Source organism: Anoplopoma fimbria, chromosome 17, assembly GCF_027596085.1.
Source record: "Anoplopoma fimbria isolate UVic2021 breed Golden Eagle Sablefish chromosome 17, Afim_UVic_2022, whole genome shotgun sequence".
Lineage (NCBI taxonomy): Eukaryota > Metazoa > Chordata > Actinopteri > Perciformes > Anoplopomatidae > Anoplopoma > Anoplopoma fimbria.
Genome location: NC_072465.1, coordinates 17268008 through 17281474, shown reverse-complemented (window position 1 = coordinate 17281474; position 13467 = coordinate 17268008). Strand labels below are relative to the sequence as shown.

At 39.1% G+C, this 13467-nt stretch overlaps 1 protein-coding gene across 2 annotated transcripts in view; it reads left to right on the top strand.

Annotated features, from left to right (window-relative positions):
- uba7 (ubiquitin-like modifier activating enzyme 7) overlaps positions 1-13467 on the top strand; it is a 41198-nt gene that overhangs the window by 6358 nt on the left and 21373 nt on the right. The window contains exons 2-20 of one of the 2 annotated variants that reach the window (XM_054617884.1): positions 1546-1640; positions 1730-1898; positions 2457-2591; positions 2991-3097; positions 3193-3277; positions 3624-3756; positions 3936-4033; positions 4122-4271; positions 4446-4610; positions 4775-4879; positions 4987-5067; positions 5569-5724; positions 6295-6460; positions 6608-6804; positions 7921-7985; positions 9408-9618; positions 11630-11704; positions 13031-13232; positions 13323-13414. In XM_054617884.1, the coding sequence (XP_054473859.1) occupies positions 1594-1640; positions 1730-1898; positions 2457-2591; positions 2991-3097; positions 3193-3277; positions 3624-3756; positions 3936-4033; positions 4122-4271; positions 4446-4610; positions 4775-4879; positions 4987-5067; positions 5569-5724; positions 6295-6460; positions 6608-6804; positions 7921-7985; positions 9408-9618; positions 11630-11704; positions 13031-13232; positions 13323-13414 (2439 nt within the window). In that variant the 5' untranslated portion in view covers positions 1546-1593. Of the gene's footprint in view, positions 1-1461; positions 1641-1729; positions 1899-2456; positions 2592-2990; positions 3098-3192; positions 3278-3623; positions 3757-3935; positions 4034-4121; positions 4272-4445; positions 4611-4774; positions 4880-4986; positions 5068-5568; positions 5725-6294; positions 6461-6607; positions 6805-7920; positions 7986-9407; positions 9619-11629; positions 11705-13030; positions 13233-13322; positions 13415-13467 lie in introns of those variants that run through there. The other variant, XM_054617885.1, reaches the window with a different exon arrangement.

Here is a 13467-nt window from a genome sequence, read left to right as displayed (position 1 = left end):
GAGGGTTTAAAAGAGTGAACTGCCATTAATAGTTATTTCCCACAAGTTTAGCACAGCAGGCTGGTTTTTAAATTGTCTGTTTTATGATACAGTAATTTCAGGCATCTTGTGAATTTTGACTCTGATTTCAGGTTCCTTTTGAGATCTTGAAGTTGTCTGTTCCTCATTCACACACCACAATGAGATTACACTGGTCGACCATAATTACTGCCTCTGTTTGATACGTAATGATGAATCATTTCCTTTTACTCCTTTGCATGCTGAACTTTCTTCGTGGGGTTTGTTTTTGTGACTCCTCACCATTGAGATTGTTAAAATGAATGACAAACACATTAAACAGTAGGGTGTTTAATTGTTGTGTCAACACCGAATTGTTAAAGATCCCTCCTCAGACGTGCGTTTATAAAAAAAATTGCTTTGATGAATAAGCAGGGTATTGTATCGGTCATGTTTTGCACACAAAAAATGATCAGTTAAGTTTATTACATCTTCTCCTTCTACCTCTTTAAAAAATCCAGAATCACTTCAAATTAAAATAATGTTCATTTCACGGTTTAAATGCTGAAGACAATATGTCTCCTACTTCACTGAAAAGTCCCTCCTCAGTGAGAGTATTCCACAATGCGTGTCTAAGTTGAATATGGACAATATTGGCTTCCAACGTTGTGATCCTGCTCCTACGCACACGTCTTGAACTCAGATTTAAGGTGAGCACAGAGAAACTTTCCCCCTTCAGCAGATAAATGTGAAAACAGCCTCCTAGAGTCAAACTCTGCATATACACCACTCTATACAGTAAAGGTTAAACATTCAAGGCACAATTATAAGCAGAATACAAGTTATTATACAAAACCAAATCTTAAAAATGTCTAAAAAGCATTTCCAAAACTTGGGCTTTGACAGCTACCTGACAATAGATAGATAGATAGATAGATAGATAGATAGATAGATAGATAGATAGATAGATAGATAGATAGATAGATAGATAGATAGATATAGATAACCCTCATGGGTTTACAAGACACCAACAGTACAGCTGCAGTGGATCCACATCTCATCAGGTCACATTTGATTACAAAATGACATGTTGCTTCACCGCTCCATCTTAAACAAAACATTCTGCCTTCTCAGGCCTGGCAAATATAATCTGCTACAAAGAAGGCTCTTTTCCTAAAACACAACTCGAGTTTTTCATAATCATCCAGCCAAAATAAATCAACATAACTGGAAGTCATTTTTACTGAAGAGGACATCCCTTATGTCCTCGTAGACAGGACAGTAAAACAAAACAGAAAGTTTCCACAATGAGCAAATAAATAAACTCACTAACTGCATCAACAGTTTGGTGGTTGTAACTCAATAAACCGTCCCGAGTCGCCCTCTGGTGGCCAGGTTGGAAACCATTTATTGGCACGACACCAAGCTCCAAGAATCTTGTGAAACGAAAGTGAAATATATTTCTTGTAAATGATAAACTGCTGACTTGTCACGCTCAGTTTCATTCTGTTTCCACTTTTGATCTGGGTTGTCGTCGTGTCATTCCAGCTGATCCCTCACTTCAGACCGGTCATCCCTCACATCGGAGAGTGCAACATGTCAGAAATCGGTGAAATCGATGAAGGGTTCTACTCCAGACAGCTGTAAGTACCACCGACTCATACGAATCAATCAGTTATCAACTATTGATTGATTAAGGCCCAGAGGTTCACTTCTTCTTGCACCTGCACAGGTATGTTCTGGGTCACGAGGCGATGAAACGGATGGGCACCACCAACGTCCTCATTGCAGGCATGCGTGGTCTTGGGGTAGAAATAGCCAAAAATGTGATCCTGTCCGGAGTGAAGTCTGTCACCGTCCAGGATGAAGGCCGGGCGGAGTGGAGCGACCTGTCCTCTCAGGTACCAACCCCAGATAAAGCCTCCGTTTAACTGCGATTTAAGTGAACGAGTTCCTGTTAGGGCACTTATCCTGCCAATTGCCAAACCTGCCAGTAGTTGTCCTGTGATCTTTTCTTTTTTTTTTTTTTTTTTTTACTATCGCTTTTTCTATTTAAATCCTAACATTGTTACATGTCTTAATCTTCAACTTTTAAAAATGTTTCTTCAGCAGTAATACAATACAAATGCAACATTTCGCCCATCACAAAGGTTAATACTACTTACACTTTCACTATTAAGCACATTTACTCCCCTCTCAATCCAATGCTCTAAATGTTTCCATAAAATGATTATATATATAGCTGATGAGGCTTTGACTATAGTTTAATATAAAACGTGCCATCAAACCTCTTGATCTTGGCAAAGGCTATTGACAAAACATTGAAAAGGTGCTCATGATAATCCTAAAAGGTTAAAAAATGATACCTGAGCAAACTCACTTTGCAGATGAAGACTGTGTGATACAGCCAAGTTGAGTTGAGATTGTTTTGTCAACCTGTAATTTAATTTTCCCACCAGTTTTTCCTGAAGGAGTCCCATCTTGGTCAGAATCGAGCCACATGTTCCCTACAACAGCTGTCTGCTTTAAACCCACATGTGAGTGTGTCGGCCCACACTGGACCCCTGAATGAGGACCTGCTTCTGCAGTTTCAGGTACTTAATATCAGGTGCATAAAGACTAGACTAGGTGCATATTAGACCTGATTGGGATTCTTAAAATTACATCTACTTCTTCTCCCCTCATTGAAAAGGTTATGACTATGCAAATATTTACCATTTCAAAAGTTTAACTGCTGGACACAAGCTGTCTCCATATTTACAAACATTACAACAGGAAATAAAAATGGGGCTCATTTAGAATATTTATCTTGTCAAGTTGAAAAGGTATGTTATTTGTATATTTGACCCCCAAATTAACTAGTTGTGATGTCCCAAAATCCTGCTTGTACTTACACGTCTTAAACTCTGATTTAAGGTGAGCACAGACAAAAACAACAACAGTAACAACAAGAGAAACACTTTCTGAGTGGAGGGTGAATTGTTATTTTTCAGGTGGTGCTCCTCACTGACTCCTCACTGGATGATCAGAAGCGATTTGATGAGCTCTGCCATTCGCGTGGGATCAAGTTCATTGTAGCAGACACCAAAGGTCTCTGTGGGTAAGTGGGAAACATAAACCGTCAAAAAATAAAGATTGAATGTACTTGATAATGCGAGGAAAGAAAGAAGCAAACACCCTGTGGTTACTTTTCAGTCAGCTGTTCTGTGACTTTGGGGAGGAGTTTGAGTTTGAGGATGGGGAGAAGCCGGCATCAGCGATGATACAAAGTGTCTCTCAGGTAATACCCTACATTTGCTTTATGATACTGGCATATTGAAAGCATTTCTAACTTATCAAGCCATCCATTTTAAAACCTGTTTATCTGGCTAAGAGTTGTGTTGGGTAACATTCACTCCTGCAGGCATTTTTGAGTCTTTGGACTGTGAAATGAAATCCAAATATGCACAGGAAGAACATAAATAACTCCACATAGAAGGCAACATTGACCTGTCTGGTTCAAATGTGAATAATTCCCAATCCAAATGTATTTTACAGGTTTTTTCAAAGTGTCAAAAATAAGCTAACTTTAAGTTATACGAATATATCTTTCAAATTTGAAAGTTATCGACATTACTTTATTTTAGGCGAATCCTGGAGTGGTGATCTGCACAGACGACCAGCAGCATAAATTTTTGGATGGTTCTAAAGTTTTCTTCTCTGAAGTCCAAGGCATGACAGAGCTCAACACCATCGGCCCTGTGGAGATCAAAGACCGTGGTTAGTGTCACTTTGTTTCTGTACTGTTTCTTTCCTCAGCTGCTGACACCTAAAACACAAAGTGTAGGCATGAGCCACACTCCACACACCCACAGTGCACTCATCCATTGTTAACAATAGTCATGATGAGAATTCATCTTTGTCTGAATATCTTTTCTATTTTTCACCTGTATAACCAGGCAAATACTCCTTCAGCATTGGTGATACTTCAGCATTTTCTAAATATGAACGGGGTGGAGTAGTGACTGAGGTTAAACAGTCCTGGAAACTAAAATTTGTAAGTCTCCACAGTTTGTTTGAACTTTTTTCATTTTTTGCTTTTGTAAAAGTGTACTGTTAAAAAAATTACACAACATAAATTGCAGAAACCACTGGGTAAAGCTCTATTGGACCATCAGCTGCTGAAAATGAATGACTATGGAAAAGAACAGAGGCACCACACCCTACACTTGGCCTTCCAAGCCCTCCACGGCTTTGTCAAGAAAGAACAGCGACTCCCTCGTCCTCGGTCTCAGGTTGGTGAAGGTTACTCGATATTACAATCAGTAGTCATTCATTTGACAAAACAAGTTATATGATTGGTAAAACATATATAAAAACATTTACGCGATAAATTGGTGCAGTTTGATCAGTAAAGCAGTTTACTTGATTGTTTCCACTCACTTCTTCACATGATTATTCTCATACAGTCAGATGCAGATGCCCTGCTTGCCATAGTGGGAGAGCTGAATACAGTCGCACAGCTGGAACAGCTGGACGAAGCTGCTGTGAGAACCCTGTCCTACACAGCCCAGGGTAACTTGGCTCCTATCAATGCTTTCATTGGAGGTCTTGCAGCTCAAGAAGTTATTAAGGTGAGGTCAAAGGTCGATGCTTGTGACATTAGTTTCATCCCTCAGTTTCTGATGGAGTATAACCTTTTGATTGTTACATTTTGTAAATTAATTATACATAACTTAGCATTGACTGATGGTGGTTTGCTGTGTTTTGATCTGTTCATTCTATAACATTCCTGCAGGCATGTAGTGGGAAATTTACGCCTCTTCAGCAGTGGCTATATTTTGATGCACTGGAGTGCCTCCCTGAAGAGGAGGACCAACTGACAGAGTGCTCCCTTTCAGCAGTATGTTAAGAGATCTCTCTATTTGAATAAAGCACAAATACCAATCAGGAACATCCAGACCAACTTTGGTATTAAATTCAACGTTTTTTGTTTGTCCTCTTTGACAGAAAGGCACGAGATACGATGGACAGACTGCCGTATTTGGGCCAGCGTTTCAGGAGAAGCTTGAGAGGCTGAAGTATTTCTTGGTGAGGGCAGGTTTGGTATTTTTATCCAGTAGGGGGCACACTCTTCGTAGGAATGCAGGAGCTCCATCTGTGCTTAACCTTTGATCTTGTGTGGTGTTAATGATGGCACATGCAGGAAATAGCTGTGATACAGCCAGCATTTCCTGCCAGGCTCAGTGTTGACCCCTTGGTGGTGCAGGGGCCGTTTAATAGTGTGAAGCCTTTTCTCTGTTTCCTTAAAGGTGTTACTTTTATTGCTTTTTACTGGTTGTATGTGTGTACTTTTTTAGAGAGAGTGCATGCATGTGTTTATTTTATCACCGTAAAAACTGCATGCAAAGTATCAGGAAGTGAGACAAGTAATGTGCAGCAATAGATGAATATGTTTCTGCTATGTTGTAAAGCCAGATGATTTTTTTTTTTAATATCTAAAACCTAGCTTTAATTTGATGACATTCACTTGTATTATACCAGCTGATGTTTACATATAGTCTGACACAGTCTCTCCTGTCATTTTTCAAGGTTGGAGCTGGTGCCATCGGATGTGAGCTTTTGAAGAACTTTGCCCTCATGGGGCTCGGTGCCGGAGAAGAAGGCCACATCACTGTAACAGACATGGACTTCATAGAAAGATCCAACTTGAACCGACAGTTCCTGTTCAGGTCTCAGGATATTGGGGTGAGAAAAAGCACAACATCACACTCTGTGATGAAGAATCTCACATACCATGAAAGCTCACTGGTTCTTGTTTGACCTGGTTAAGTGGAAGGGTCAGAGGGCTCACTAATGGGACAGGTAGGGGGGTTAAGGTATTGTGACAGTCTAAATTAGCTTGTGTCAGATTACACATCCATATTCCATCATTTGTGGCAGTTTTATTTTGCACTGTACTTTAGGAGTACATCAAATAGTTGATCACACGTGTCTGAGTAAGCAACTTCCACTGTCTAAACAACTTATGCAACACAGTGTGTTGACAAGAAATCCTCAGCTGCTCTGAAATTCTGGAGATAAAATGTGCTGATTCTGTTATATAATAGAAGAATACAGAGAGTCTTGACATGAAGAAAATACAGTATGAATGACCAAATGTCTTCTTTAGGTGTAATATTTTGCATGTTTGTTGGAAAAGTTTCATACAAGGACCCTTCTGTTGTTATCACTGTTGTCTGTGTCTGATGTTACCTACATTGCTCACATACATTATCTCACAGACACCGCCCCATTTAATCACTTCTCCATAAACAGAAACCAAAATCGGACATTGCAGCCAAAGCAGTGCGCGAGATGAACCCACAGATGAACATCTCCGCTCACGGGAATTGTCTGGACCCTGACAGTGAAGGAGTGTATGATTACGACTTCTTCAAGGGTCTTGATGGAGTGGCTGCAGCCCTTGATAATGTGAAAGCCAGTGAGACCACTTAATCTATCTTCGTAACTTTTATTATATTAAGTTCTCATTACCACAGTGATTATACTGGAGGTTTAAGGCCTACAGTACATATTTGACTACAAATGCCTATAAAAGAACATTCTGAATCCCTCTTCTGCTGCCAAGGGGTCTATCTTGATGGACGCTGCGTTCAACACCAGAAACCATTGCTGGAGGGAGGAACTTTAGGATGTCAGGGTCATAGTCTGGTGGTGGTTCCTCACTTGACAACGTCTTATGGCCCGGACACATCAAAGCCTAATGATGCCTTCCCACTGTGCACTCTCAAGAACTTCCCTCACCGCATTGAGCACACCCTGCAGGTACTGATGTAATTAAGCTTTATGTTGGAGTTACACTGATTGATTTCCAAAGTTTTGCTTCACAACCTACACTTAATGACAGAAAATATAAAACATGTAAAATGTTCAGTTTAAGTAAAGACCACTACTTAGTTATTGTTGATGGAGAAAATCCTATAGTACTATATAGTAATATATATATATATATATATATATATATATATGTATATATATATATATATATATATATGTGGAAAGATGTTTCTAATAATTGAATCCACCTCATTAACATATACAGTGGGGTGAAACATTAAAGACATATATTTATTTAATGCAATGCAATACACTACTACAATTGTAACTATAGTAGCCATGCTATCGGTTTTGTGAGGACATAACTAGACAAGGTTGTGATTTAAGGGAAAATGCTAAACTCGGCAAGCTAACCTGGTTATTATGACAATGGTAACATGCTGTTGTTTAGAGGGTTTGCCACCCTATTGTTCACCTTTTAAGTAAAGCATGTTAGCATGCTAACATTTGCTAATTGACACAAAGCACAAAATATAGCTGGAGGTGTAGAATGTCATTTGTTTTGCAGGTATTTGGTCAAAGTATTTGACAAATAGAAAATGCAACCAGATGATGGCGCTAAAGTTAAAGCTAAGTTTTCACAAAAGTCATCAGATCTAATTCTTAATATATGTTTGTACTAAATTGAATTGCAGTCCAACCACTTGTTGAGAAGTTTCACCTAAAAAACAAATGTGTCAACCTCATGCTGGTGCTAGAGAAAAAGTCAGGCGATCACCAAAGTCAGTAGGATTCATGATCCGGGCACTATTATTTTATGTACCAGATTTCATGGGAATCCATTTGATAGTTGTTGAGATATTACAGTATGAAATAAAGTGATGGACCCATCGAAGACTGAATGGTGTTGCAGAGCATAATGTTAAAAAATGACCCAGTTTGAATCTGTACCTCGCTTAAACTCATAACGCCACAACAATTACAAATGTATTGCAGGACTTTTGTATTTTATTAAGTATTTAAGGATTTTGTGTGTTTTTCTTCTGGTCAGTCAGTGTATTCTTAGATTTTCTTTTCTCTAATTTTGCATTTCAATTATTTTAGTGGGGCAGAGACCAGTTTGAAGGACTGTTCAAACAAACACCTGAAAATGTGAATCTCTTCCTGAGGTAAGATATGATGCCATCGTCATGTGATTTACCTTTTTCCACAACAAGTGTTGCCTCTGACAAACGTGTGAAATTACATTTTTCTATCTGCTGCCAGTCTGCTACCACTTAATGACCACTTCTTGCTCATTTAACAATGCTTTTCTGGTCTTCTACAAAGCATTCCAGGAAACCTACAAATGCTAATGAAGTACTTCAAGCTCATTATTTTGTTTTATAAACAGGGAAACATGTGGTTGGCTTTAAGCAGTAAACCTCTAGTAAAAACTACATTAACGGTCTTTCATGCCAAATGTGTACTATGCAATGTAACCTTTCCAGCAGCACTAACACTATTTGCTCCAAATAATTAGAGGTTTTCTGGTTTAGAAACATCTGCTGAATGGAAAAAGAGAGAAATTAATGCAGAAGACGGTTTTACATCATGTCAAAGGTTTTCATCAGTGATTGAAAAAAACAAAACATTGGCCTAATTATAATGTAACGCACATCAGTGGCAGCTTTGGGCTTCGGAGCCCTCCTAATCCACCCATGTTTTGAGATGTCTCTCTCTGTTTGTTTTGGTGAGATTTGATTTAATCCCCCCTCATTGTAAAGCACTTGCACACTTTCCCGTGTCTTTAAACAGATTGGAAAAAAATCCTGACTAGAGCAGACATGGTCCACACAGCCATTAAAGTTTCTCACCTTACACTGATGTGTAGAAATAAGAACATGTATTATGTGTTTCTTCAGAGGCCTCTTTGTAGTGCAGTCATGGAAAACCTTACTGAACATTTTTCATGAGGCAGGTCAGATACGTGTTGCAGATAAAAAAAACCTGGTTAATGAGGTTATGGAAAAGAACCATCCCAATTTGTTTTGTTAACTTCCAATCCATGCAGCTCAATGCAGAACTGTTACGCTAAATGTTCATGTTTAGACCTGTTAGGTGTAACTGCACGCATAGGAGGCAGATTCCTTTTGTTTACGCAGTACAAGGATGTGTACGGTGAGCTGGCACGTGATAATTGCGTGTGGTATGGAGTTGCACTGACAAGAACCCAACAAACTTACTAACCACTTCCTTTCCTTTCTATTAATCCTCACCCAAGCGTCAAAAGAATCCCCTCTGAGTCACTAACAAGACTGCACCCTAAGATCTGTTTAGTCATTCTTCCTAGAACCAAAAACTTTTCCAGTAGGAAAATGTTTCGCTTCCCAGGTCAAATGTTCTTCCCACAGTTCAACTCCTGCAAAATAAAACAAGTCATGCCAGTAAAATAGATGTCAAAGCTTTTTTTCTGGAATTAAGGCCCTGATAATGTATAATACAACCAGAAATGTAGACAATACTTGTCTTTTCTTTTCCCACATTATTACCTTTTCTATACTGTATGTATCTTATTTGATCAAAATGAGTTGCTGCACTCTTTCCTGTAGAGATGAAAGGTTTGTGGAGCGGACTCTTGACCATGGAGATGCTGAGGCCCTTGAGATTCTCGGGGGTCTGTGGAGCAGCCTTGAGGACATGGAAGGTGGAGGACAACGTCCAAAGAGCTGGGAAGACTGTGTGAGCTGGGCACGATGCAAGTGGGAGACTCTCTATAACAACGATATCCGCCAGCTTCTGCACTGTTTCCCTCCTGGAGAGGTAAAATCACACCAGAGGAAATATAACTCCATAAAGCCAAGTATCTGTGTAAGCTGTGATTTATTTTCATGGACACAGAGCGGCACTGTTGTGTTTTAAGTGTCTTCCTTTCATATCAATCAATGAAGCACTGCAATGAGGCATGCCACAACAGAAGTGCCAATCAGTTTTTCAGTTTTCACATTTCACTTCATGGTGTAATGCAGTAGATTTCCCGCGGCTCAGAGACCCCTATGAGCCTTGTCTGAAACCCGAACCACGGAAAGCCATCACTGATAACTATCTCCGAGCGGCTCTGAGGGTTTGTAATCTGGTGAAGCATGCAGACAGAGTGATGTCACATGTTGCCGTCACACCTGGGGGGCCACGGATCAGTATCAAACCAAACAGAAATTCACTAACCCCAGTCCCAGTCCCAGTCCCAGTTCAGCAACTGGCCGTTTCTTGCCTCATTAGATATCCCTGCAGGGTTATATATTCCATTCTTGTCTACTAAATTATTTATAGTAGAGCACTACATTCGCTGTATTTCCCTTGAGAAAAACACAACTTTTGGTATTATGGCTTTTGCTGATAAATGAACCATCATGTGTTACAATTTGCATTTTAGCCTAAACATTTTTGTCTAACCCTATAATCTCAACACACGACAGAGAAACACTTTGGCAGTTATGGTAATCATCTTGTGCTTCTCTTTTTTTCTTCCATAGCTCACTTGTTGTAGTAACCTATATGAGAGTTATGGTTTCATTGTCTTTTTGGAAAGTCACTCTCGACCACAAACTTTCTGAGGAACTATATTAAAGCAGCTAACGTCAGTTAACGTTCGCAAACCAACCTGACAAATATGGGAACACAAGTATGATAGATGGCAACACATTCAATACAACAGCTACTTTGTTTGGGTGTGGACCTCTATATAGAAGTGAGCGTGGTCCTGCATGTGTGTTTAAACCTTCACACATAGAACAATGGTTGGATTTGAACCAAAGACATTATGGGAGCATCTTTTAATCTTACAAAGATCAGAGTGTCCATGCAAGGCTCAAGTCTGTGTACAAGAAATAAAGATAGAGTGAGAGACTGGCCAGAATAAGATATGGATTGTAGCTAAAATGACATCAGAGATTAAAGGCCTTATATTGTATGTTTGTTTTCTGTTCCATAAAATTGTAAATTTTGATTTTTATAATGGTTAGACAAAAGAAGTACATTTTATTCATTAATTAAATGAATACACTTTAAGAAATGACATGCAAGTACTAGTTTCAGGTTTCTTTTTGCATTTTATGGAATACAGCTAATTATTATTCAATTGTGAAAAAATAATTAATAGAAGTCGATTCAGTAATAACTCACAAATTCACCAATGACTTATTAATAAAGGAACGGGACCTTGAGGTTGTAATCTTTAGAATTAGTCTTCCTGGGCCATGAGAGCACCCTAAAAAGTCTAAAACTAAGTGGTAACAACCTTTTCATTCATGGTTGATGCCCTTAAGCCGTCTGAATCTTGATTTTGTAAAGAAGAATGCTGTTCACGCCTTTTGGCTGCTATAGAATGTTCCCCTGCAGTGATAACTGGCACCAGCAGTAGGACACTCTCTCTTTCCCAGCATATGGACCATTTGGAAACATCAAAGCTCTCAGTGCCTTTGTTCCTTTATCAGACATACAAATTGTGTTGTCAACACACGACTGATAACAATATTAGTCTGGCCGTTCTACAGGCAGGTTGTAACCCTCCTGCTGTGTCAGAAAACTAAAGCACTAAGTGATGTTTTATCATGTAATACATTGATACGGTAGTATGTTTGTGATGAAAGTATGCAGCGTAACAATTATTCAAAAAGATGAGTCCTTTGGAATCAAAAAATGTCACCCTTTTTTAATGGGGGACAAATATCTTCTTGTGGCTGTCACCTTTGTATTTTGAAGAACTACGGAGAGCTTTGTAAAATAATATACTGTATGTAAACGTATATATAACTATGGATTTTCTTCCCTATAGGTGACTGCTACTGGTCTACCCTTCTGGGCTGGAGCCAAGAGATGCCCTCACCCGCTGACCTTTGACCCCAACAGTGTGAGTAGCGTCTGGTCCATATCCTCCTGCAGTAATAGAATTGAACACTAAAACAGTGGCCAGGAATGACTGAAAAATGCAGCAGTATTTAGTGATGACCGCTTGCATTCCTCCGTTATCTGGTCTGATAGTGACTCTTCCCCACTCTGGCCGTATACTGGATTCTTATCTGAGCTGTGAATGCCAATTAACCTGCGTATGGACAATGAAATGCAGTTAATAATCTGCTCTCCACACACATTCACGTCCTTGATAGCTAAGCTGATCTCTACATACTCTCACATAAAGTTACAAAAGAGGTAATATGCTGATATTAAGCTTGAAAAACTGTAATTTGGAGGGCTGTAATGATGCACTGATAGCAGTAACAAATTGACAATTTGCAACTTCTCATTGTCTAACAAGTAAAATTTGCTTTCCTCCCTCCGTCATTTGACCTCACCTTTCAACCATTTCTGCACCGTCAGCATTTTATTCCATCTCCTGTCATCTTACTTTTATCTCCTTCACAATTTATTTTTGCCCCTCCACCTGTGTGACATGTTTTGACAATGCTACAACTACAAATGCCAGCGTCAGTGCCGTTTTTCATTTATCTAGAAAGCGAACAGTGTAATACGGTGAGATGTCAAAATTGCACCTGTGTTAAATAACTGCAACATCTTTGTTTGAATCTATTTGTTTTGCTTTGGGTGTGTTATCTGTGCAATTTTTTTTTATCAAAAAGTAATCCTGCGGTAGATATTGTTTATATTACAAGCTCTTCTATTCTATAATTCTTAGCTGGTTTTATTCATGGGTTGTACTTTTCAGTATGCAGCATTAGCAAAACCTGCAAATCTAATTATGAGTGAATTAAAAAGAGTTTTAGTGAATAGTAAAATAAATGAGTAAAATATCTGTAAAATGTAAAGTGCTGCAGTGACTTAAGCAGCAGTGACTGCAACAAGATACAATGAACGTGTGCGTGTGTGTGTTGAGAGAGAGAGAGAGAGAGAGAGAGAAAGTGACCTATTGTTTCAGCTACCTGTTCTGTTCAGGGAAGTAATTTGGACTGATTGCACTACCTCAATATACCTTTTACACAATTTCCCTTATACAGTTTCACCCTACAGTCAGGTCTGCTGAGTCAGCTTTAATTAACCAATTTCATCTTACCTATAGCTTTTTCTTTGCTATAAAAAAAAAAAGCAAAGCTATATTTTCAAGAAATGCACAATGAAATGGAAGTGTTTTAGTATATTAAGTATCTAAATGGACATTGTGTTTTCTGGTAAAACATGACAATAGTTTCATAGCAGTTTAAGATTTTATTCTGTGTTTTAGACTACCCATATGGAGTATGTTGTGGCAGCAGCTAATCTGTACGGGCAGATCTTCGGAATCAGTGGAACACGAGACTGTGCTTCTATCAGAGAAACCTTAGAACAAGTCCACGTACCATCTTTCACTCCTAAGTCCTCCGTGAAGATTCATCTCACGGACAAGGAGATGAAGGAGGAGAAACAAGAGGACAGAGACGACGCCGGTGAGTTATTTTAACTCTCTGATATGTTTTGTTATTACCTCACCTTACCCCTGAATTTATTTCTTCACTCTCTCTGTGTCCTTGCACCAGAGAAAGCCCGACTTGAGGATTTGAAAGGGAAGTTGGCTTCATCATCTCTGAAAAGCTCAAGCATGCAGATGTATCCCACCGACTTTGAGAAGGTAGGGCATAAGTGCAGTGACACCTCTGCTGCACACTCTGCAGAAGCCACAGA